The sequence below is a fragment of the Bos taurus genome, chromosome 14 (assembly GCF_002263795.3).
Source record: "Bos taurus isolate L1 Dominette 01449 registration number 42190680 breed Hereford chromosome 14, ARS-UCD2.0, whole genome shotgun sequence".
NCBI classification, from domain to species: Eukaryota; Metazoa; Chordata; class Mammalia; order Artiodactyla; family Bovidae; genus Bos; species Bos taurus.
In genome coordinates this window covers 77759348-77784224 of record NC_037341.1, presented here as the reverse complement: position 1 = coordinate 77784224, position 24877 = coordinate 77759348, and the positions used below count along the sequence as shown (strand labels likewise).

The following is a 24877-nucleotide window of genomic DNA, read 5'->3' as shown; positions in this document are numbered from 1 at the left end:
GAGTTTATCTCTGGACTTTCTCTCCTGTCCCATTGATCTATCTTTCTGTATTTTGTTCCAGAACCACACTGTTATGACTACTGTATTTTGTGCCAGTGCCAGCACAATAAAATGATAAGTGTCCCATTGATCTATATTTCTGTATTTTCTTCCAGCACAATAAAAATACCATTTTGAGTGCTATAGCTTTATGGTATAGTCTGAAGTCAGGGATCCTGACTCCTCCAGGTCCATTTTTCTTTCTCAGAATTGCTTTGGCTATTCAGGGTCTTTTGTGTTTCCATACACATTTTAAATTTGTTTTGTTCTTGTTCTGTGAAATATGCCATTGATAGTTTGATAGATATTGCATTGACTCTCTAGATTGCTTTGTGTAATATGGTCATTTTCACAATGTTGATTCTTCCAAACCAAGAACATAGTACACTTTTCCATCTCTTTGTGTCATCTTTGATTTCTTTCATCAGTATCTAATAGTTTTTTGACTACAGGTCTTTTGCCTCATTCAGTTCAGTTCAGTTCAGTTCAGTCACTCAGTCGTGTCCGACTCTTTGTGACCCCATGAATCACAGCACACCAGGCCTCCCTGTCCATCAGCAACTCCCAGAGTTCACTCAAACTCATGTCCATCGAGTCGGTGATGCCATCCAGCCATCTCATCCTCTGTTGTCCCCTTCTCCTCCTGCCCCCAATTCCTCCCAGCATCAGAGTCTTTTCCAATGAGTCAACTCTTCACATGAGGTGGCCAAAGTATTGGAGTTTCAGCTTTAGCATCAGTCCTTCCAAAGAACACCCAGGATTGACCTCCTTTAGAATGGACTGGTTGGATCTCCTTGTAGTCCAAGGGACTCTCAAGAGCCTTCTCCAACACCTCAGTTCAAAAGCATCAATTCTTTGGCACTCAGCTTTCTTCACAGTCCAACTCTCACATCCATACATGACCACTGGAAAAACCATAGCCTTGACTAGACGGACCTTTGTTGACAAAGTACTGTCTCTGCTTTTCAATATGATATCTAGGTTGGTCATAACTTTCCTTCCAAAGAGTAAGCATCCTTTAATTTCATGGCTGCAGTCACCATCTGCAGTGATTTTGGAGCCAAAAAAAATAAAGTCTGACACTGTTTCCACTCTTTCCCCATCTATTTCCCATGAAGTGATGGGACCAGATGCCATGATCTTCATTTTCTGAATGTTGAGTTTTAAGCCAACTTTTTCACTCTCCTCTTTCACCTTCATCAAGAGGCTTTTTCGTTCCTCTTCACTTTCTGCCATAAGGGTGGTGTCATCTGCATATCTGAGGTTATTGATATTTCTCCTGGCAGTCTTGATTCCAGCTTGTGCTTCTTCTAGCCCAGCGTTTCTCATGATGTACTCTGCATATAAGTTAAAAAGGAGCCTTGACATACTCCTTTTCCTACTTGGAACCAGTCTGTTGTTCCATTTGCCTCATTAGGTAGGTTTATTCCTAGGTATTTTATTCTTTTTTGATGCAATGGTAAATGAGATTGTTTCCTTAATTTCTCTTTCTGCTTTTTCCTTATTAGTGTATAGGAATATGGAGATTTATGTGTATTAACTTTGTATCCTGCAACTTTACTAAATTCACTAATGAGCTCTAGTAGTTTTCTGGTAGTATTTTCATGACCTTCTATGTATAGCATCATGTCTTCTGCAAAGAGTGACAGTTTTACTTTGTTTTCCAATTTTGATTCCTTTTATTTCTTTTGCTTCTCTGATTGTTGCAGCTAGGACTTCATAAACTATGTTAAATAAAAATGGACATCCTTGTTTTACTCCTGATCTTAGAGAAAATGCTTTCAACTTTTCACCATTAAGAATGATATTAGCTGTAAGTTTCTCATAAAAGAAAGAAAGTGAAATCACTCAGTCACGTCTGACTCTTTGCAACCCCATGGGCTGTAGCCTGCCAGGTTCCTCCATCCATGGGATTTTCCAGGCAAGAATACTGAAGTGGGTTGCCATTTCCTTCTCCAAGGGATCTTCCCAACCCAGGGATCAAACCTGGGTCTCCCACATTGCAGGCAGACTCTCTACTATCTGAGCCATCAGGGAATCATAGATGATCTTTATTATGTTGAGATAAGTGCCCTCTATGCTCAATTTCAGAAGCTTTTTTATTATCATTAAAGTGTGTTGAAATTTGTCAAATGCTTTTTCTGCATTTATTGAGATGATCATATGGTTTTTATTCTTTAGTTTGTTAATGTGGTATACCATGCTGATTGATTTGCAGATATTGAAGGACACTGCATCCCTAGTATAAATCCCACTGATCATGGTGTATGATCCTTTTAATGTGTTGTTAGATTAGGCTTGCTCATGTTTTGTTGAGAATTTTTGTGTTATGTTCATTAGTGATATTGGCCTATAATATCCTTTTTTTTTTTTTTTTGAAGTATCTTTGTTTGATTTTGTTATCAGCATGATGCTGGCCTCATAAAATGAATTTAGGAGAGTTCCTCCACAATTTTTTGGAAGACTATCAGAAGGATAGATGTTAACTCTTCTCTAAATGTTTGACAGAATTTGTGAAGTTGTCTGTTGCTGAACTTTGATTTGTTGGAAGGTTTTTAATGACTGTTTCAATTTCAGTACTTCTGATTGGTCTCTTCATATTTTCTGTTTATTCCTGGTCAGTCTTGGTAGGTTGTGCCCTTCTAAGAATCTGCTCATTTCTTCTAGGTTGTCCATTTAATTGCCATATAGTTGTTTGTATTAGTCTTTTGTGATCCTTTGTATTTCTATGGTGTCTTTTGTATCTTCTTTTTCATTTCTAATTTTACTGCCAATCTTTCCGCCAATATAAATGATTATTAACTAGCAAAGTATGGCTAACTACATAAGGATGAAAGAGACTGAAAAGCAACATGAGAGGAGAAAACGTAGGGAATGATTCATATCTCTGTGGCTGAAGAAGAGTATCTAAGGAAGGAACATCCTAGAAGACCCTCTTTCTCCTAGGCTAAGATGCACATCTTATTTGGAGAGAGGTGTCCTCAGCCCTCTGCATGTCAGAGAGGTTTGTTGAAGAATTGATGGACTGCGGATAATGGGTAGGCACCCTCTTTCTGGGGTGCCAGTGAGCTGTAGTGGGTGTCCTGTGTGGTGTGAACAGCTGTGCCAGAAAAGCAAGGAAGAAAACACATGGGAATTTGGAAAAAGAAGCCCCTTACTCTTCAGTGCCTTTCCGTTTTCCTCCATAAAGACTCTACTAACAACCTCTAACATGGTGCATGTATGCTCAGTCGCTCAGTGGTGGTGCCAGCTATCAAAGGAAACGTGTTTACAAGATTCAGCTCCATTATCACGAAGCAAGAGCAAAAAGGAGGTAGATTCAGAGCTAAGAGGCAAAAAATTGATTCTTATTGGCAAAAAAGTTCTGACCCGACATGGTCCAACCTAACTATAATGATCTGTATGTTCTAATATCAATCTTCAGGTCTCTAAAATTCTAATACAGACATTAGATTTCCTTAAAAAGAACAATAAAAATAAATATTGTAGTGAAAAGTTCCACATAAATCTAATATTCAATTGAAAAAAAATATCTACTGGGTGCTATAAACACCCGGTGTCAAAAGGGAGATGATATATATATGTATATCATGTATGATATATATGATATATATGTATGTATATATGTGAATCAGTTATGACTGATTCACATTGTTGTACAGCAGAAACCAAAACAATGTTATAAGCTGATTTTCCTCCAATTAAAAAGGGGAAAAAAAAATGCCTTGTGTTTTCAAAGCTCACAATCTTGTGAGATAGAGTCATGTATTGTCAATTACAATATAAGACTGAAGCATGCATAAGAAGCTGTAAGAATATAGTCCACACATTTGTGAATAAATTCACCTAAGACAAAAAGATGCATAATGTGCTACAGGATTTTGACAAGAGTCATCCTAGAATATTTTACTCTGAAAGCTTCAGTGTCAAGAAAATCAGACAAATTAGATTAAGTTCAAAGATGTAAGACAGGAATGATAAATGAAATAGATTGGTTTGTGAAAGTCTAAGATAAATCTATATATTAGATTAGCTCTATGACAAGAAAAGAAGAGAACTAACAAGCATGCTGCTGCTGCTGCTAAGTCGCTTCAGTCATGTCTGACTCTCTGCGACCCCACAGACAGCAGCCCACCAGGCTCCCCTGTCCCTGGGATTCTCCAGGCAAGAACACTGGAGTGGGTTGCCATTTCCTTCTCCAGTGCATGAAAGTGAAAGTGAAGTCACTCAGTTGTGTCTGACTCTTAGCGACCCCATGGGTTGCAGCCCACCAGGCTCCTCCGTCCATGGGATTTTCCAGGCAAGAGTACTGGAGCATGAGTCAGATGTAAATACAAAAAACTGTAATCAAACAATAGCACAGTAAGTGGAATTTAGCCTAAGTCTACAAACTTTTTAATTGAGAAAGAGATAGGGCTTGAGTTAGGCCCTAAGTATGGATACATATTCAACAAAAAGAAGACACATGTGTTGACAAATGGAGAGTTTGAGCAGAGTCCCATTACAGGAAATTTCTGTTGAGCTGCCAGTTGGGCTAATGCAGAAGATTGTGGAGAGATACAAGAATACCTGTGTGTGAGAGCAAGGAGCTGTTTTTTCCACCCAGAGAGTAGGTACTGGGAAAGTCTGAGTGAATAAAAGAGTAATTAAAGGAATTGTTAAAGAATGTCAGAAGAAGGAGCTGCATGTGGAGAGTGCTGAAAGTATGAGTCTGACCATTACCTGGAGACCGTGGGGAGTCATTGGAGGGTTCGTTGCTGTTCTCTCTTGTTTATTTTTTATATTCTGTAAAAAAAAAAAAAAAAAAGAATTGTGTAAACACAATTTTGGAACTACATCTGTGAACATCCTTCCTATGGGAACACAGCATAAATAAGGGTAAGAATCATACCCCATTTAAGATGACACTTCTGAAATCAGAATTCCTGTGTTAACCCAGCAAGAGAGAGAAAGGTATTTTTCTTTTTTTCCTCCTCTTTCTTGTTCCTAGAATTTACTCTTCACACAATCCTTCAATAAGTAATCATCCTTTAAATGTGTGAGACCGTAAGTTTGACTCACAACTAAGAGACCAGAACTCTTAAATGAGCTGACTGGATTGTTTTAATCTTTGAACTTCCTAGTCACTTCACCTTTCTAAGCTGTCAGGTCAGTTAGCCAGAAGTTCTATGAATGTGCCATAATCCTTGGATCCCTGCCAGCCTCCTTCTCCATTCCAAAATCCTTGGTAGTCAATCTGAGTGTTTTGCCAAGGCAGTGTAGACTTCATAGCTTATGCCATTGTTTTTGCATTTTCACACACACACACACACACACACACACACACTCCAAAGTAAATATACACATTTATTTGTACTCCTTAATGAAAATAGATTTTTGTCCACATATTATCTTAGCAAAATTTATAAGTCTGTTCAACTGTATATACTATGACAGTCAGAAACCCACATCAGATTTTGTAAGTTAGAAGTAGAATCCTGTATTTTCTCTGAGGAAACTTTTGATTTACTGGGAACCTCAACCATAAGGAAATTTACTCTGGAAATTCAGCTGTCCAGTATTATAACTTTTGCATTCACAACTCTGTAGGTATCTGAAGAACAGCTGTGATAAAGAGGGAATAACATCATAAACTGTTGTTTCCATACTTGTTCCACATTTTCTACCACTAAATCTTGCCATCTAGAAGGACTACCTTTTAACATTCACTTGTCAAATACCTGTATCCTTTTTCAAGGACTAATTAAAACATCGTCTCTCTTATGAAACCTTGTCTGAGTCCTTGTCCCAACCACATCCTATTTCTTCTGCCCATACGCCCTCATAGTAGTTTTAATTTTTATTTTAACATTTGTCAAATTTGACTTTGAATTATGATCATCTGTGTATTTACCTATCCCTTAAACTTTGATATTCCTTGAAGTTAGAAGCCATGCTCTGCTGATATGATATCATTATTCACAACTCCCAATATTATATTTAAAATAAATTTCAGTAATTTGATTTAATTTATAGATCCAGATATAGTAATTGAGAAGGCTTCAATCATTATTTGTAGGATGTCTGCTAATAAACAATTAAAATGCTCCCTCCTTGTGCTAAGAAATTTATTAATATTCTTAAGAGTACATTTTAATAACATTCTATGATAAAAAATAAAAAAGTACTTCTGTGTATTAGTCTACTCATATGAAACTGGCTTTATGAATTCAAAAGGGTTATATAAAATGGACCACATATATTGCAAAACCCAATGAAGTGTGATTTCTTCTTCTATAAATGAAACAGTTTCAGTGAAATTCCAGGAAAGTTACTAGATCTCATTTACTCTCCAATAATGAAAGAAAGAGTGTGAGTGTGCAACTCTCAACAATCATTTTACCAATTTCTTATTTCCCATTAAATTTCTAGGGATCTGAGCAAATAGAATAAAGGTACATTGAAAAGTAGAATAAATGTTGTAAATGTGTACAATATTGTAAATTTCAAATATAAACTGTATTAAATTCAAAGCTATTGTTTCACTTTTCTAGAAAGTCAAGTACTTTCCCTTTGTCACTGACCGTACTCCCAAATGACAAAAACATTTTCAATCACTGGAATTAACTTCCTCCTGGACAGTGCCCTAAACATCTCTTTTATTCTCATTTTTATTTCAATGGCCTAAGAACCAGATTGTCACACAAAACTACCACAATGAAAGTTGCAAAAGTTCCTCGTCTAAAAACCAAAATATGTGAAACAGATCACCAGTCCAGGTTCTATGCATGAGATAGGGGTGCTCAGGGCTGGTGCACTGGGATGACCCTGAGGGATGGGATGGAGGGAGGTGGGAGGCAGTTCAGGATGGGGAACACATGTACACCTGTGGCTGATTCGTGTGAATGTATGGCAAAAACCACTGCAGTATTGTAAAGCAATTTGCCTCCAATTAAATAATTTACAAAAAAAAAAGAAAGAAAGCCAAAATAGATTAACTCATGAGCATAACTCTTGGCTTGTATCAGGGAAAGAGGATCTTTTCTAATGTAAAAGATCAGTTTTTCCTGGGACCACAGTTCTAGGATACATAAGATACTTACAGTGCTGGATATGACTCCTGGAAATGTCACTTTTTGACAGCTAATTTCAAATAGAGGTTCACACAAAAAGAAAAAAAGAAGGGATTTTATGAGGGAGAGTCTGTGAGAGAAAACAAAAGACAAAAAAGAATTGAGAGCAGGAGGAATCCTGAGGAAAGCACTTGGCAGGCACAGATCAGACCTGCTCTGTGCTAATCTCTTTTCATCTCCTTGAATCTCTTCCTCTTCCTTGGAAACCCAGCTTGATTTTACAGCTTAGGCCCTGAACCAACTACGGCCATGGCACTTTTACAAAAGTCCAAACCATTAAGGCAAAAGCAGCCTTGTCAAGATTACACAGAGCTGTTTGTACACTGTATTTCATTTTTAACTTGACAGGTGAAATTGACTTTATGATGGCAGAAAGTGCAACTTGGAGATCAAACAATTTAGGCTGCTTAGCTATAACTTGTCCTTGCAAATATGCCTCACCAGTCAGAATTGAGCAAAAAATAAGCAGATTGGACAAGATAATTTAAGCATCAAATGAGAAAAATAAAAATGAGCATTTTTCTCTCATGCACTCTTCAATTTCCTGAAGGCTGGTAAATTATTGAGGTATTTCTTAAAGGTGTTAGAATTATGAGTAGAATCATCACTCTCATCCATATTAGTAACATGTCATATTTTCATCTTACTCTACTCTAATATAATATTTTTTAAAAGTTTCAGAATAAAAGATGAAACAATTTACCTACATATTCTCTCTATTCAGTCACATCAGAAAATATTGATAATTTTCACTGTGTGAAAACTATTGTCCCATCAAACAATAGCTATTAAAAGCATCTAAAATGTCTATCACCATGTATGATACTTAAGTTAATATCAACTTTATCTATTCAAGTAAATAACTTCTCAACATTATATAATCATTATCATTAGCATGACTGGTATAATTTAATTTCAAAGACAGTTCCCAGGTCCTTAAGAAAGACAAGGCATGAGACTGGCAGATCATTTACACATGTGAGTGGCAGAGAACTTACAACTACAATTTACAGAGAGTTCTAAAGTAAATACTCTAATAAAAGAGAGGTCAGAGGCCCATGTTCAGGAAGAAATCTGCAAATAGTTTAGTCAAGATGGACAAGATATCAAGAACCATCTTAATCATCACTTCAGTTCAGTTCAGGTCAGTCACTCAGTCATGTCCTACTCTTTGTGATCCCATGAACCGCAGCACGCCAGGCCTCCCTGTCCATCACCAACTCCCGGAGTTCACCCAGACCCATGTCCATTGAGTCGGTGATGCCATCCAACCATCTCATCCTCTGTCGTCTCCTTCTCCTCCTGCCCTCAGTCTTTCCCAGCATCAGGATCTTTACAAATGAGTCAGCTCTTCACATCAGGTGGCCAAAGGATTGGAGTTTCAGCTTCAGCATCAGTCCTTCCAATGAACACCCAGGACTGATCTCCTTTAGGATGGACTGGTTGGATCTCCTTGCAGTCCAAGTAACTCTCAAGAGTCTTCTCTAACACCACAGTTCAAAAGCATCACTTCTTCGGTGCTCAGCTTTCTTTATAGTCCAACTCTCACATCCATACATGATCACTGGAAAAACCATAGCCTTGACTAGATGGACCTTTGTTGGCAAAGTAATGTCTCTGCTTTTGAATATGCTGTCTAGGTAACTTTCCTTCCAAGGAGTAAGCGTCTTTTAATTTCATGGCTGTGATCACCATCTGCAGTGATTTGGGAACCCAGAAAAATTAAATCAGCCACTGTTTCCACTGTTTCCCCATCTGTTTGCCATGAAGTGATGGGACCAGATGCCATGATCTTAGTTTTCTGAATGTTGAACTTTAAACCAACTTTTTCACTCTCCTCTTTCACTTTCATCAAGAGGCTCTTTAGTTCTTCTTCACTTCTTCTGTCACTTGACACCATATGGTGTCATCTGCATATCTGAGATTATTGATATTTCTCCTGGCAATCTTGATTCCAGCTTGTGCTTCCTCCAGCCCAGCGTTTCTCATGATGTACTCTGCGTAGAATCACCACTAGACTGAGATTTGTGAGCAAAAAAAGTAACTATTTCACTTCTAAACCTAAGTGCCTAATATAGTTCCTGACCATAGGTCCTTAATCACATTTTGGTAAATGAGTATATGAATGACTGTGCTAGAATCCTAGAATACTTATCTGTGTTAGAATACTTATCTGTGTTATTTAGGGTATTTAATATCTCTAGGCCTCAGGGTCTTATAAAATTGGAAGAACGTTCTACATCTTATAGGTTACTGTTAAGGCTAAAACAGCTTATGTATGGAAAGGCACTGAGAATATTGTTTCCATAACTAGAATGTTTCCCCCTCAGCTACCATTCTTCATAAACCAAACAAAACTCTTCAAATAGTATACTGCTTTGTCTTTTCCTTTTCCTCTGCTTTGACTGGTAGGAAACTCTTCTGTGTTATCCAAACATGAATGCTATTACACATATATTTGTATTCAACCAAAGTATTCTTCTTCCCCAGCTTTTTGAGGTACAATTGACATAGAACATTGTGCAAGTTTAAGGTATACAAGATAATAATTTGACACACATACCACAAAATGATTACCACCATAGAGTTAGTTAACAGGTCCATCACCACACATCACTATCACTTTTAAGCTGTGTGTCATTAACTGAATGGATAAAGATGTGGTATGTATATATAATGAAATATTATTCAGCATGACAAAGAAGGAAATCTCTTCATTTATGAAAGATGGCAAACCTTGAGAGCATTATGCTAAGTGAAATGAGTCAGAGAGAGACAAATCCTACGTGCTGTCACCTGTATATGGAATCTGAAAAAGCCAAACTAATAGAAACAGTAAAATGGCAGCCAGCTGGGACTGGAGGCCAAGGACACGGTGAGGTGTCGGTCAAAGGACAGACTTTCAGTTGTAAGATCAGTAGGTTGTGGAGATCTACCAACATGGTCTTGAAAATAATCAAACCTAAGAGACAACAGTGACTACTTATGACAAATGTGTATGAAAGTAGCATAACTTCACTCGAGATTTTAAAAAACTTTTGGCTAAGGTGCCATCATATCTCTTCACAATGAAAATTATATGCACTGCTATATCAGGAAAGTTTCGAGGTGAAATTTATCCCTTGAATTTGATGATAGCCAATAGGTTATCTTTAAAATCCCTTGACTCAATGCCATAGTTGAGTCTAACACCAGTCAGTCAGTCAGTTCAGTCACTCAGTCGTGTCCGACTCTTTGTGACCCCGTGAATCACAGCACGCCAGGCCTCCCTGTCCATCACCAACTCCCGGAGTTCACTCAGACTCACGTCCATCAAGTCAGTGATGCCATCCAGCCATCTCATCCTCTGTCGTCCCCTTCTCCTCCTGCCCCCAATCGCTCCCAGCATCAGACTCTTTTCCAAGGAGTCAACTCTTTGCATGAGGTGGCCAAAGTACTGGAGTTTCAGCTTTAGCATCATTCCTTCCAAAGAAATCCCAGGGCTGATCTCCTTCAGAATGGACTGGTTGGATCTCCTTGCAGTCCAAGGGACTCTCAAGAGTTTTCTCCAACACCACAGTTCAAAAGCATCAATTCTTCGGTGCTCAGCTTTCTTCACAGTCCAACTGTCACATCCATACACCAGTAATATCAACTAAAGCACAAATCTTTATAACTTTAGCAATCTTCAACTGTGGGACTAAAGTAGGGACTTTTGTTCTTACTGCTTTGGCAGTGGTCTCCTTGTCTTCTTTGGCTTGCAGAGGTAGATAAACAGCAGTATTGCTCTGGTTAGACAATGCTCAATCTTCCATCTAGACATTCACATGAAGTAGGTCTCCACTTTACATTCCAGAACGTGGGTTCAAACTCAGTGTGTTCAGTCAGGCTGTGTTGGACAGGAACCAGCCCTATCTGATAAGCCAATTGTGCTGGGTCAGTACCCCTGCCCTGTACATAATGAGTGTGAGGACAAATACGTAATCTATACTGAAAACCATGAATGACAAGCCCTCCTCAATATGTTCTTTCAATTTTCTTAACAAAAGAAGTTATAAAGGACCATTAAATTGATATTTGGGGAATATAAAATTACTTGCCTGTTGTATGGTGGTTAGATACAAAATTACCCCATGACTCAGCAATTCTACTGTTAGGCATATACTCAAAAGGGGTAAAAGTAGGAGCCCCCCCAAAAATGTTTGCTCACCAAAGTTCGTAATAGGATTATTCACAACAGCCAGAAGATGGAAAAAATTCAGATTCTATCAACAAATGAACAGATAAACAAAAATTCACACACACACGAGTGGAGAATTATTCAGGCATTAAAAAGGGATTGAAATTATGATATATGCTAGAACATAGATAAGACTTGAAGAATTACACCAGGTAAAATAAGCCAAGCAAGAAAGGACAAACAATATATGATTCTACTTATATGCAGTATCTAGAGAAGACAAATTCACAACTATAGTAAGTAGAACAGCAGTCACCGAGGCTTGGGGAAGGACCAAGGGAGCAAGGGAAGGGAGAAATATTGTCTAATGGGCACAGAGTTTCTGTTTGAAATGATAAAAAATTTTTGGAAATGGTTAATTGCTCAACATTGCCATTGAATTTTGACATTTGAAATTGACTTAAAGTGATTAGAAATGTAAATTTAGTTATGCATATTTTATAACAGTAAAATAAATGAATATTAAAAATTACTCCCCTGTAATACCAATATTCTATTTAGCATAAGATTAAATTTCTTCCAGGCTGCAGAGGGCTGCATGGTGATGAAAAACAGCTCCAGATATGGATTCAGAAGTCTTTTCCTCCAGTCTCAGCCCTGTCACTTACAAGATATAAAATTTGAGCTAGCCACTGAGGTCCCTTGCACTTTAATTTTTTCCAGTTATAAAAACCAATACAGCTGTTTTGAGAGCTTAAAATTATTAATAAAAAGTAATAATGCATATAAAGTGTTTTGTAAACTCTAAAATTTATATAAGTGGATGGGGAAATTTTTATTATACATTCATTTAAGGAGCTTAGTAATAATCTTACCCTTGAAATGTGCTTATTAACTCTTCTTTAAGTGCCCTACAATATTGGTATTGTTGGTAAGTCTCAAAGTTTCTTTTTTGTTCATTTTTCTCTGCATCAAGTACTGAAGAGCAAGTTTTTAGAATAACAAGAATATGCTGAATTTCTGAGGAAACCACTTTTGTATTTACTTACATTAAACTTTTCCATTTATATTATTTATATACCATTTGTTTATTGTTTATTTAGCCTCATTATACATACCTCAGGAAGAAGGAATAGCTATATTATATATTGTCTGGGGACAAATGGTTCTACAAGTATTAAAAGTATTTAAAAAATTAATTTGGCTACCTGTTCTCATCTTCATTCCAAACCAACTCAATCCATTATCAGTGTTTACATTATCAAACATATAATAAGAGTTTGACATGGCAGTATATCTAACCGGACACTATCTTGTAAAGTCCTTTGAATACATAATTGCATTGGAAAATAAATATGCAAAAGTAATATAAATTTATTACACTTACATTATAGATTAATACCAAAATTACTGTGATGTCAACAACTAATTTCTTGTTTCCCTCCTCAGTGGTTATGTCTTTGACTATGACTACTACAGAGATGATTTCTACAATCGGTATGTAAATTTATCATCCTTGTTTCCCTTTGATTTAAATTATCTTTTAACTCTTCTGTACCTTTCATTCACAGATATTATTGATTAAATGATATTTTACAGTAAAAAAGTAAGTTTCAATTAAATATAAGACGGACAGATTTTCATCTTGTGATTGTACCTACTACAGTATAGAAGATCTTGGGCTTTTAGACTTTGGTGGTGCTTAAGCCTAAAATTTGGTTTCTGATATTTGGATGATATTTTAAAGATTTATTAACCAATATTATTTTCCAGATCTTGAAATTGGAATTCTTGACTTGGAATTCTTCAAGACTGAGAGATTTATAAATTCAGACAATGAGTCCAACCTTCTAAAATACATCTACTTCCACACAACACGCACATTCAGTAAAAATTGCGGACACGTCTCGCTCTGCACGGTAGTGTGGGACCGGAAAGGAAACCGCGCAGAGTGACGTTAATAGTCAATAGGAGAAATAGGGTTGTCCGTGACCTTTAAAAAATTTTTGTCAAAACATTAAAAACTCTATGTTATAAATGTATATATTATACATGTATGCATATATACATACATATATAGAAATTCCTCATGCATACATATAGGAAAATACAGTGAAACGGTTATTTAGTATACTAATTTAAAATTGGAACATTTTAATGTAAAAATACTAAGAGTTAATGTACTTTTTTCTTGTAAAAATGACTTATCAAAAGTAATTTGACTAGTACTAGCCTTCTTCTTTTATTATGATATGAGGCAAGCACCTCTTCTACCCCTCAGTGAATTGTTATGCTACTAATACTGGGTCAGCTTTGACATTTTATCAATGTTGTGAACTACCTCTAAGATTTCCTCAAGATGATTCCTTTTCTTTGCCAATTTCACTTCCTCTGGGACATCTTCTTCCCTTTTCAGCACATCACAACCACTTACCTCATTTATGTCAGTATGTTTTATTTTACTAAATTCCTCTGTCTCCATCTCTAGAGTCTCTTGAGTGGAAGAGCGTCCACATCCTTACAAACAGCTATTTCTCCTATAATTCCATTTACATTTAATTTTAATTTTACTCCCAGTTTCCCTCCTCGGTTCTCTGCTATACCAATTCCCTCTTTTGATTACCTATTCTTACAAAATCCCACGTGGACTCATCACCAGGAAGCAAAGAGATCTGTGTGTGAACTAACAAATACACAATGACAAATCCCTGACAGACTTTGAAAGAGGTGACCTGATCGTCAGGAACGTCTGTTAATTAGGTAGAGATCTGTGGACTGAAAAACCAGTAGCAAAGCTTGGACTTTATGAAATTACTCACAGTTAATATATGTGGTAAAACTGAAATTTGACTTTTTCTGTTGGGGGGATTGGTGTCATTTAACTTAGGATTGGCAAATGAAATTCTGATAGTAGAGGTATGCGAAACAAGAATTATCTGTGCTAGGTCAATGGACCATACACACACATACAAAAACAAAGTAAATATTGTTTAAAATTCTATTCAAACAAACAAACAAATATGCCAAGGCATAAAAATGCAAAGCTTGAAAAACAGAACATTTTATATAGGGAAGAAACTACATAATCCCTCATAAGGGTCTCCTTTTTGCTCAGCCGCACGGGTCCTCTCCCAGCCCCAGGAGATCTCCGTGTTCCTTCCTGTATGGGGACCTTCCTCTGCGCACTTCTGCTCCTGCCTCTCTCCACTGTCTAGTTAAGGACTCCATTCTTCAGGTCTCAGCGTGGACTCCTCTCTCAGACTGAATGAGGTTCTGTTTCCCTCTCTGCACCTGTTACTGTTCCTTCACAGTACTGCTCCGCGTTTATATTGCTAGATTTCTCTCTGCAGTAACAATATTTGGTTTATTTCTGCTTGCTTTCCTTCCTCCCAGAGGGCAGGAAAGATGCTCAGCTCTGCTTATTGTATCCTCAGGCACTATCATTAAGTCTCACGCATACTGGAAACTCAGCTTTTGTTATTAATTCATTTCCTTAGATTTAGAGACATTTTGCTTTCTCCGAGGTCACATAGTTAATTAGTGGCAGCACTACAATCATAAACTAGGTTTCCATTTATATTCAATAACCAACTGTGCAGATACACACAACAGAACGGGAGCAATATTGGCCTATGGTTTTACATAAAAGGAAACAGCCTTATCTACACAAAATCAAATCCACAGCCATACCTTTAGCACCACTGTGTTCAAAGCTAAGCAAGTGACTTCTCTAGTCATCCTTTTATGACCAAATATAAATTTTTAAGGATGACTTTCTCAAATAATTTTTAAAATTTATGTAAAATATAATATTTAATTTTAAATATTTAATAGCTTGTAACAACCCATCCTAACAATGATGTAAAGATCTGACAGCATTAAAATAATCCCATTTACTGAAAAAAAAAAGATAACATTTAACTAGTCTTTCAATTATTTGAATATTTCAGTTTTTGACAATTTCAAAACATTTTCTGATACTCTTCTGTGTTTCAGGATACAGAACACTGTCTTCATTGCTATGAATAAAGTTACCAACTAATATACATTGTCTTTTAGACTGTCAATATGAAACTGTTTTCACATTGTTATCACTTAAATATTTTCTATCATGTGACTTCCTTGCACATTTAAAGAATTTCTACTTAAAATGGAGTAGATGGTAGGAGACCCCAGTTCTGGTAATCAACCGGTAAACTTTGGGTCAGGTTTACAGTTTTCTCAGCGACCCAGGCAGCACTCGTGGTAAATAGCCTGCTTGCCAGTGCAGGAGACATAAGAGATGTGGGTTCGATCCCTGGGTGGGGAAGATCCCCTGGAGGAGGGCATGACAACTCACTCCAGTATTCTTGCCTGGGGAATTCCATTGGCAGAGGAGCCTCACAGGCTACACTCCACAGGGTCACAAAAAGTCAAACATCAACTGAAGCAACTTACCACTAGCCCAATATTTGCGTTTTACTGTGTATATATTACAGCTAAAAAAATCGTAAGATACATATGTAGGTAGATGATAAATAAATATATTTTACAAGCAAACAAACAAGAGCCTTAATCAGCAAGTAATTACAGAGCCTGAAGCTTTCAGATGGTTCTCCATCTCACACAAAAAGCTAACTCTGAATAATTTCCGAAATCATTTGCTTCTCTTATATAAAACCTGTTTGGTTTGTAGGTGTACAGAGATGAGTATGGGTGTGCTGCTAACAGACTGAGCAGCCTGTGCTCTCATTAGTTAATTTCCCATCTTCTGCATTTGGCTAAGAGAGAGAGAAGCATCTGCCATAGTAGAGACAGTCAGGAGTTCCCTGTGAACCTAGATTCCCCAGGAAGGGACAAGAGTGGAGAGGCTGGACAAGAGAAATAGCCTAACAGGCCAGTGCTAACAGTTTTATCCACAGTAATCCCTCCTTAGTTACATTCTGCTTGTGTTTATCGTTAACTTTTTGCTCTTTTTACTAATGGCACAAGCGTGGGCAATTTATTTAACGCCACAAAAACTTGTCTCATCGATGAAGTGAACGTGAAATTAATGTCTACCCCATAATACTGTTCTGAGGATTCAGTGAAGTAGCATATTTTTATGACTTGCATTGTGCCTGGTGTGTTTTTTGTACTTAATCAATGTTAGCTGCTGGTAGCTGACAGTAACCATTAATAGTGATAGAGAATATGTTCCTTATACTGATATTCAAGTAGCAATGTCCCTGTGACTGAGGAATACACTGATTGGTCAGCTGTCCTTTCATAGGAAGTCCATTGTGACACCTCTGGATCATTCTTTTTGTATGGTTTTCCCTCCTCCTGCCCCCTAGAGCATTCCAGTTGCAGCTGAACACTCTTATCAATACTCAGCTATTTCCATTCACTCCACGCTGCTTGGTTTTCTGTCAGGAAAACAGACATCATACAGTTATGCTGAACAAGGAGAATTGCTTGTAAGAACTTTCTATGTATTAAGGAACTAAAAAAGGCAAAAACAAATAAACAACAACACAAAGCCCACAGTGATACGATGGAGTCAGCAAACTACCTCTATGTCTACCACCTGTGGGGTTGGAAAACAGGAAAAGGAAGGATTATCAGATATCACTCTAGAAAAGGGGGCTTCCAGAGCTCACAGTGAGAGTAGGAAGTTCTGCTTAGTTGCTGCTACTGTATCTGAACCCGGAGAATCCCACAGGGCTGGAACCCAGACCTCTAAAGAAGCAGTGCCACCTGATGCCCTCTGAGGAAGTATGGAGACTGTTCTGCAAATGTTGCAAAAGTTTTCAAACTGGATTCAGCTGCCACTTCTGGAATGCATTGCTGCTGTCAGGGTGAAGAAACAAGGCTGCAGTAATGCTGAAAAAACAAGAAGCCAAAACAAAACCAGGAAGCAAAACAGAAAGCGTCAAGTCCTCTCTTCCTGTTCCAATCTTAGTCTCCTTCTCAAGCCCTTAACTGGCTGAGCCTAGAAAGGAGCCAGCTGGCCCCGGCAGAAGTGTGGCTTACCGAGTCTCAACTCCAGCTGTTACTAAATGCCTCTCATGAAGCTGAGAGGTAATGTCTCAGTAACTGACATTCATTTACATCCTATTGTTAGCCTATTTCTGCCAGGCTTGGGAATTCTCATATAATGGGCGAGTTTCAACTCTCGCATTGTTTTAGCTTAGAAAACTTCTCTACACAAAGTTCCATCTTAATGTGAATGTTTCAATACATTATTCCAACAGTAACTTTTCCAGCGGAGAAGGCAGTGGCACCCCACTCCAGTACTCTTGCCTGGAAAATCCCATGGACGGAGGGGCCTGGTGGGCTGCAGTCCATGGGGTCGCTAGGAGTCGGACACGACTAAGCGACTTCATTTTATTTTTTCACTTTCATGCATTGGAGAAGGAAATGGCAACCCACTCCAGTGTTCTTGCCTGGAGAATCCCAGGGACAGGGGAGCCTGGTGGGCTACCGTCTATGGGGTCGCACAGAGTCGGACACGACTGAAGCAACTTAGCAGCAGCAGCAGCAACTTTTCCAAAAACTAATTTAGTGTCTCTCCATGGTTTCGGGAATCATGAACTGAAAGTGAAGTGCTAGTCACTCAGTTGCGTCCGACTCATTGTGACCCCATGGACTGTAGCCCTCCAGGCTCCTCTGGCAGTGGAATTTTCCAGGCAATAATACTGGAGTAGGTAGCCATTCCCTTCTCCAGGGGGTCCTCCTAATCCAGGGATCAAACCTGGGTCTCCCACATTGCAGGGAGAGTCTTTCCTGTCTGAGCGACCAGGGAAGAGTATCACTAACAATAGACTTTCGAGGTTATTCTAAGCTGTACCAAAAAAAACTGCCCAATCTACTGCATTCAATGGCGTTTTCTTTCAAAGGCCAACTATGACTCTAAATGAAGGACATTACATGTTATTAAAATGAAACATAAATATTTGTACTATCCCAAGTAAAGTAAAAGGAGAAGTATAGCTAAAATTCGGAATACCCCCAAGGAATGTTTTCAGTTTCTGAGATATCAGCAGTTTTAATGAAACCTCTCTTCAATAGTACCAGGAAAGGCACTGAGGCATTTATCACCTCCAGTAATGAGCAAACTTCTATTGATAGAAAAAAAAAAAAAAGAAGAAGAAGCAATGTCAGAGCTTCCTGACCTTAAATATATATATATGTGTGTGTGTGTGTGTATACACATACATACCAGTGATTCAAAATGGGGCATTGCTCAGTTCTGGATCCATTTTGACATTGAGTAAATTAACATAGGAGAAGCTACAAGAGTTGCAGTTAATGAAAACCAACTCTAAGTCACGTTGTACTTGTCTCAGATCATTGATTATGGAGCACAGTATATATTCATGAATATTGGAAAAACATATTAGCAAGAAGCAACGTCTGTTTCACTATGCAAATTTAAATTACCATCTGGTAAAATGGGATTCCACTTAAAACACTTGGAAGGCTTAGCATGGCACGGTTGACGAAGGATGTGATTCGGAGTTAGAAGACAAGTTGCAGGTCTCAACGCATATGTGTTGACTGGTTAAACTTGGGGGTGGGAGGGTTATCTCATCCGTTTCCCACAAGTTTCCTTCATGGGCAAAATGGCTTAACAATACACATGTTACAGAATTATAAGAATTAAATAGAATCAGTTTATTGATTAATAACCTCACAATTGCTACCTGAATCCATTCACTTTTTAACAAGATACCAAAACTGTACAAAATATAAAGATTAGATTAAGGTCAAGATATTGCTAAAATAGATCATTGATGATCACAGTCAATGCTTTAAAAGCATGTTCAAGAGGCATTTGTACAAGACCAGGGATGGGGCTTGCTGGCAGGGGGTGGGCTGTTGGCAAGGGTGGCTTCACGGAAAATCATGGAAAAGTTTAGTGACAAAAAAACAGAAATAAGAATTACTCATTTACTGGTCTCAAGTGAAGTGTGCCTATAAAAAGCATTTTTTGGATTCAGCTGTAACCAAAAGCTTATTTGAAGTCAAAAGGTAGAAATTACAAACAGATTTTATGAATTTCAAGTAGTTCAAACAGTACAGAAAGCAGATATTCTAATAGGCTAGAATCATTCATGTGGATTTCAAATATAGCCTTTTAAAAAAATGAATGGCATCTTAGTTTGGTTTTATAGATTCTGTTTATCAGAAGTCAAATAAGCTGAAGACAGAAACCCTTCTTGTCATTCAACAAGGTTGAATGAAGACACAGCCAGAGATCGCCGATCCTAGAGTTATTGATCTTCATTTATCTGCTAAAAGCGTCCAGGGAGAACATGGCCCTGAATAGGTGGTCAAATTTTGGTTCTGGGAAGGCCAGTTGTTTAACCCAAAGTCCAGACTACACTTTTTGGTTAGGACTTAATCCCATAGTGACTGTAAATTTGGGTTCGTAAGTAAGGAAAATGAAAAGGTATTTTTATGTGGGAAATTTAGAAGAAAACAGATAATTACTGATTTTTAAGTTATTATTTATCTAAATGATAATCTAGTGTTCAGTGACAAAATAATACACAAATATTACATTTTCAATTTTTTTCGTGAATTTTAAAATCACATTGGTTGACAGTGAAAGTTCAGTTCAGTTAGTCGCTCAGTCACGTCTGACTCTGCAACCCCATGAACTGCAGCACGCCAGGCCTCCCTGTCCATCACCAACTCCCAGAGTCCACCCAAACTCATGTCCATTGAGTTGGTGATGCCATCCAACCATCTCATCCTCTGTCACTCCTTCTCCTCCTGCCCTCAGTCTTTCCCTGCATCAGGGTCTTTTCAAATGAGTCAGCTCTCCACATCAGGTGGGCAAAGTATTGGAGTTTCAGCTTCAACATCAGTCCCTTCAATGACAGTGAAAAATGGACATCAAATTAAAAGTCCAGCAATCAAGTAATGATTTATTAGACTGTGGTATATCTACTTGTGAAAATGCACCACAAAACTTAAACGTTGTGAATGAGTGAAGTTCACTCAGTCACGTCCAACTCTTTGCAACCCCATGGGCTATACAGTCCATGGGATTCTCCAGGCCAGAATACTGGAGTGGAATAGCATTTCTCTGCTCCAGGGGGATCTTCCTAGCCCAGGGATCGAACCCAGGTCTCACTGCATTGCAGGTGGATTCTTTACCAGCTGAACCACAAGGGAAGCCCAAGAATAATGGAGTGGGTAGCCTATCCCTTCTCCAGCAGATCTTCCCTACCAAGGAATTGAACTGGGGTCTCCTGCATTGCAGGTGGATTTTTTACCTAATGAGCTAAAAATAAACATTAGAAAGACCATTTAGCAAACGTGGGAAATGTTTTTAATATAAACCAAAGAGAATTAGCCAGGATACATTATGTTTTCAGTTATGTAAAAAAATACGAATTCTTGTAGAAAAAAGATTAGAAAATGACAGTAATTGTTTTAGGGTAAGAGATAGGAGGTTATTTTTTCCATATATATTTTCTGAAAATGCATTAAAATGTTGCTTTTTTATTGTTGAAGTTTAATAATAAAAGGCTTTTAGTAAAAACAAGAATTCAAAATTATATTAATTTTGTACATCAATGTGCCATTAAATTGTCTTTGTCCAAAAAGCAACTGTTAAAAAGAATATCCTTATTTTTTATAGACACAAGCTGTGTCTATTTTTTATCAATAAATCAATATTAAAATTGCTTACCACTTTTCAGCTTTTGTTTGATAATGAAATGACACATCTCAGATATTATTAAAGCAAACAAAATTCCAAACAGAAAATGGTCCCATGAAAAGTAGAAATGTTTATTAAATAAAATAGACCTTCAAACTTCCTCAACCTGCTGTTTTTATTAAAATCTGACATTTGCTTTATTTATTGCTTGAGAGTAGGTCTTTTAAAGTTTTTGTTTTAAAATAGGCCTTAGAGAAAAGAGAATTATGTGTTTGACTTTAAATCATTGTTTGTTTGACCTGTAAACACAATGGGAAAAACAGTATTCTAATAGTATTAGGGAAAATGAAGGGCCATTAAAGGAAAGGAAAGGGAATGCAATTCTGAGAGTGGAAGAACAAAAAATCAAGAAGAAGGAAAGAATTTAAAGTTTTCGAGTGACCTTGGAGGTTTGAATTCCATTGAATTCTATCGGATGGAAATTTCTCTTGGGCTATTTTCTCTGATTTGCCGAGGACAGGATTCTGATGAGAAAGCCAATGTTTGTGTCTCCTTCATAGGCCGCCTTTCACCTACTTCCTTCTGTATTTAGAAGAACTGCTACATCTTGCAGTCCTAGAGAACGGCCTTGCTTCCCATCCTTATCTTGTTATTAATATGTTTTCATGCTTGAAAACAACTCCCAGTCTTCCTCCTCTTGGTTTCTGGTAAGCTCAACTTTGCCCAGTGAGAAGTAACAAACTTCCAGCTCCATTAAAATTTAAAATCATGCTCTCATATGAAATGCCCTTTTAGCTTTGTCTGTGTGTTACAATATCACTTTTATCAAAATCAAGTTCTAATGCTGCATATCTTCCCAACAGAGAGACAGAATGAATTGGCAAAACCTTACCTGATTCTGTAACGGGAAAGGAGTCATCTTTCTTTGAAGTAACACATCCAAATATTCAGAAAACAAGGACCTCTCCCTATAGCAACTTACAACAAAGCACACAACATATGCCGCTTTACTAAAATGTACATCCGATGCTAAACGTGTCACAAATAGAGTGAACAGATGCAGCTCTGCTTTTTCAGCATGAGATCATACCTGGCCAACACTGGAAGTTTTGTAATCCTTGTCTGGGGGGAAACAACAGAACTATTGATGAACAGTGCAGTTCTAAAACATTATTGAATTGCACTGTCATTAAAGTAGTAGTGAGTATGATGTCTTCACCTGACCTGACATCCAGTATAGCACTGTTACACCATTTTATATTTCAGTTGTGCTTTAGAGAGTTTCTTAACTCAGTGTGTAGATTAGTTTATTTCATGAACCTGCTAAATGGCATTTTGACGTCCTGGGGAAATGATTCCTCCACAAGAGCTTCCCTTTCGTCTCCAGCAGCCACTTCCAGCCTGGAGGAGATGGGTCAGTTGTCACGTTTCTGCTCTTTCGGTAACTTTGCGGGCGGTAGCTCACGAGAAGCGCCTTTTGTGTTGTGGTTCACTGACTTAGGTTGCTCTGTGAATTCAACGTATAAATAAATAATGTAGGTCCTGTTTTGTGATTGAAATGAGGGGCAGGCTTAGTTGACCCTTCTGATTTTCGAGCCCCTAGTGGTATGAAAATGGTCCACGGCGCCTTTCGGCTTCATCGTCCTGTACCCTTTGAAGTCAGCTATAATGTGTGGGCATCCGTGACCTGTTCTTTGCTGGCAGCTCCTCGGCTCTAATGGACTTTGCTTATGCGCAGAGGATGACCCCTCTCTTGAACTCTGTCTCCTTTCATTTCTTTTCCTTTCCAGACATCTCTTAGTATTTCCTAGCATGTTCCCAAATCATTGTTTTTGGATCTGTTAGCTCTCTAATATAAAAGACATTCTTAGTACCAAGGTCTGCTTCAAATGTGGTTTGTGTACATCCGACTTTTCTTCCCTCTAGTGTCATAGTATTCAGTGTTTCTGAAAGAATACTTGGAAACCAGCCTATCTTAAGCATTATCTTTCATATACTATTTTCCAAAAAGAGATTATCACATTTCCATTGGTATATACAAATGAGATGTAATTTTATGAAATAACCAATTATAGAAGGTTTTAAATATTTTAAAATTTAAAGATGTTTTCATTTTCTCATTTCTGTCTTTCACATTAGATTTTCTATTGACTGTTTTAAACCAACTTTGAGAATCCATATAATAGTGTCATAATAAAATATATAATAACCATCATTTTAATTCAATAATGCTATTTTATTTATAGTAGACAATGCAATAATACCTCTGCCTCAGTGGCAAATAGTTTTCAAAATAAATGAGTATATATATATATGTATATATATAAAATTTTTCCCTCTGGTCCTTTTATGCTGCTCAAATGTGCTTAATCACACAAAAATTTGTTGTGTGTATGCAGTATGAGACTTTGAATATATTAATTACATATTTTTATAAATATGTAAATACTCATACTTTATCCCTTTCATTGTCTAATGCAAATACATTGGTTATAGTGCGTATCATTTTTCACTTTTAAGCAGAAGCTTCAGCGTTTTATTGGTATTCTTTGTTAGAGAAATTTTTAATAGCTAACTACAAACATCTCTAGTCTCAATTTCCACATCTACCAAATGGTCAGAAAAATAAAATATCATCCTGATAAACATTTTCTATCAGTTCTTTAGTCAACAAAGTTTTGTGCTCATGCTACCAGCCTTTCATCCAAGTTCAGCTCCCTTTTTTCTAGTCAGAAAAGCCTAGTCAGAAAATTTTTTCATTACTTAAGAAAGTCCTTAGTGAGAGGGAAGGAACCATGTTGATTTTTCTCTCACAGCTGCCCTCTTTAAACTAGTCATACTTCTATTTTTTTCCCACCTTCTGAGATATTTTCTGATTATACACTAATTTTCTTTGCTCTGTCCCTGATTCTGCATGATCTTTTCCTCCTTTCAAACTATCTTACTAAGTATCTGATGTGGAAAAGGAAGATTTCTGTTCCTAAGAAGGATAAATCTGTTAAATCAAGCAAAGAAATATACTTGGGAATGAAGGTCAGAATAACTCCAACATATTGCAAAGTTCCTTGTTCTTTCCTGCCTTTATAAAAGTGAGTTCATATGGAGTCAGATTTTAATGTTCAGAAAGCATAGACTATACTAGCATCCCATTCCTGTAGTGAAAATGGATCTTCCTGATTACAGTATTAAAAAACGTGTTGACGTTTTTTCAAGGCCATTCTCTTAATCATCTCAGACGTTTGGTAGAACGCGCAGGTGTGAGCCACAGCTCTCAGCCGCGTTTGTGTTTCGTGAAGGTTGTTCGATTACCACGGCCGTGTGCCTCCGCCGCCCCGCGCGGTCATCCCGCTGAAGCGGCCCCGAGCGGCAGTGACGACCACGCGCAGGGGAAAAGGAGTTTTCTCCATGAAAGGAGGATCGAGGTCTGCTGTCACCGGCTCTTCTTCGTCGGGCTCGAAATGTAAGTAATCTTCTTCGCTTCCCCGTAAAGAAGGGTGGGGGTGTGGACCATTGCATGAATGTCTGTACTCAGTAAATGAATCAAGAATTATGGCAGGGTTGCTACGTACGATGTATGAGCGAAATATCAAATGGATAAGAAACGGTCTCTGCTTTCCACTCTACTGCAGTGGAGTAGTGTGGTGGAGACAGACACCAACATGACTAACGCAAACCTGGAAGCGATCAGGAAGGTGTTTTATTAGAGCGAAGAATAGCTCTGACGCACCTAGCTTGTGACACGTCCAAGTCTTGCTGCTTTTGGTGAAGAAACAAATTTCACTTCCAGAAAGAGTCATAGAGTATCTTTTCAGAGAAGCAGAATGCAAAATCAGTGCATGCTTTGAATATTTGAGCCCTGGGGTAACTAAGAGGGGAATGGTAGAAAGGCTAAAAGGGTAACTAACTTTCCATACTATTCTAAATCAGGAG

At 37.7% G+C, this 24877-nt stretch overlaps 1 protein-coding gene across 12 annotated transcripts in view; it reads left to right on the top strand.

Moving 5' to 3' along the window:
• RALYL (RALY RNA binding protein like) overlaps positions 1-24877 on the top strand; it is an 829513-nt gene that overhangs the window by 712781 nt on the left and 91855 nt on the right. For all 12 annotated transcript variants that reach the window (XM_010812207.4, XM_010812208.2, NM_001077932.1 and 9 more), the window contains 2 exon segments: positions 12760-12807; positions 24244-24407. In XM_010812207.4, the coding sequence (XP_010810509.1) occupies positions 12760-12807; positions 24244-24407 (212 nt within the window).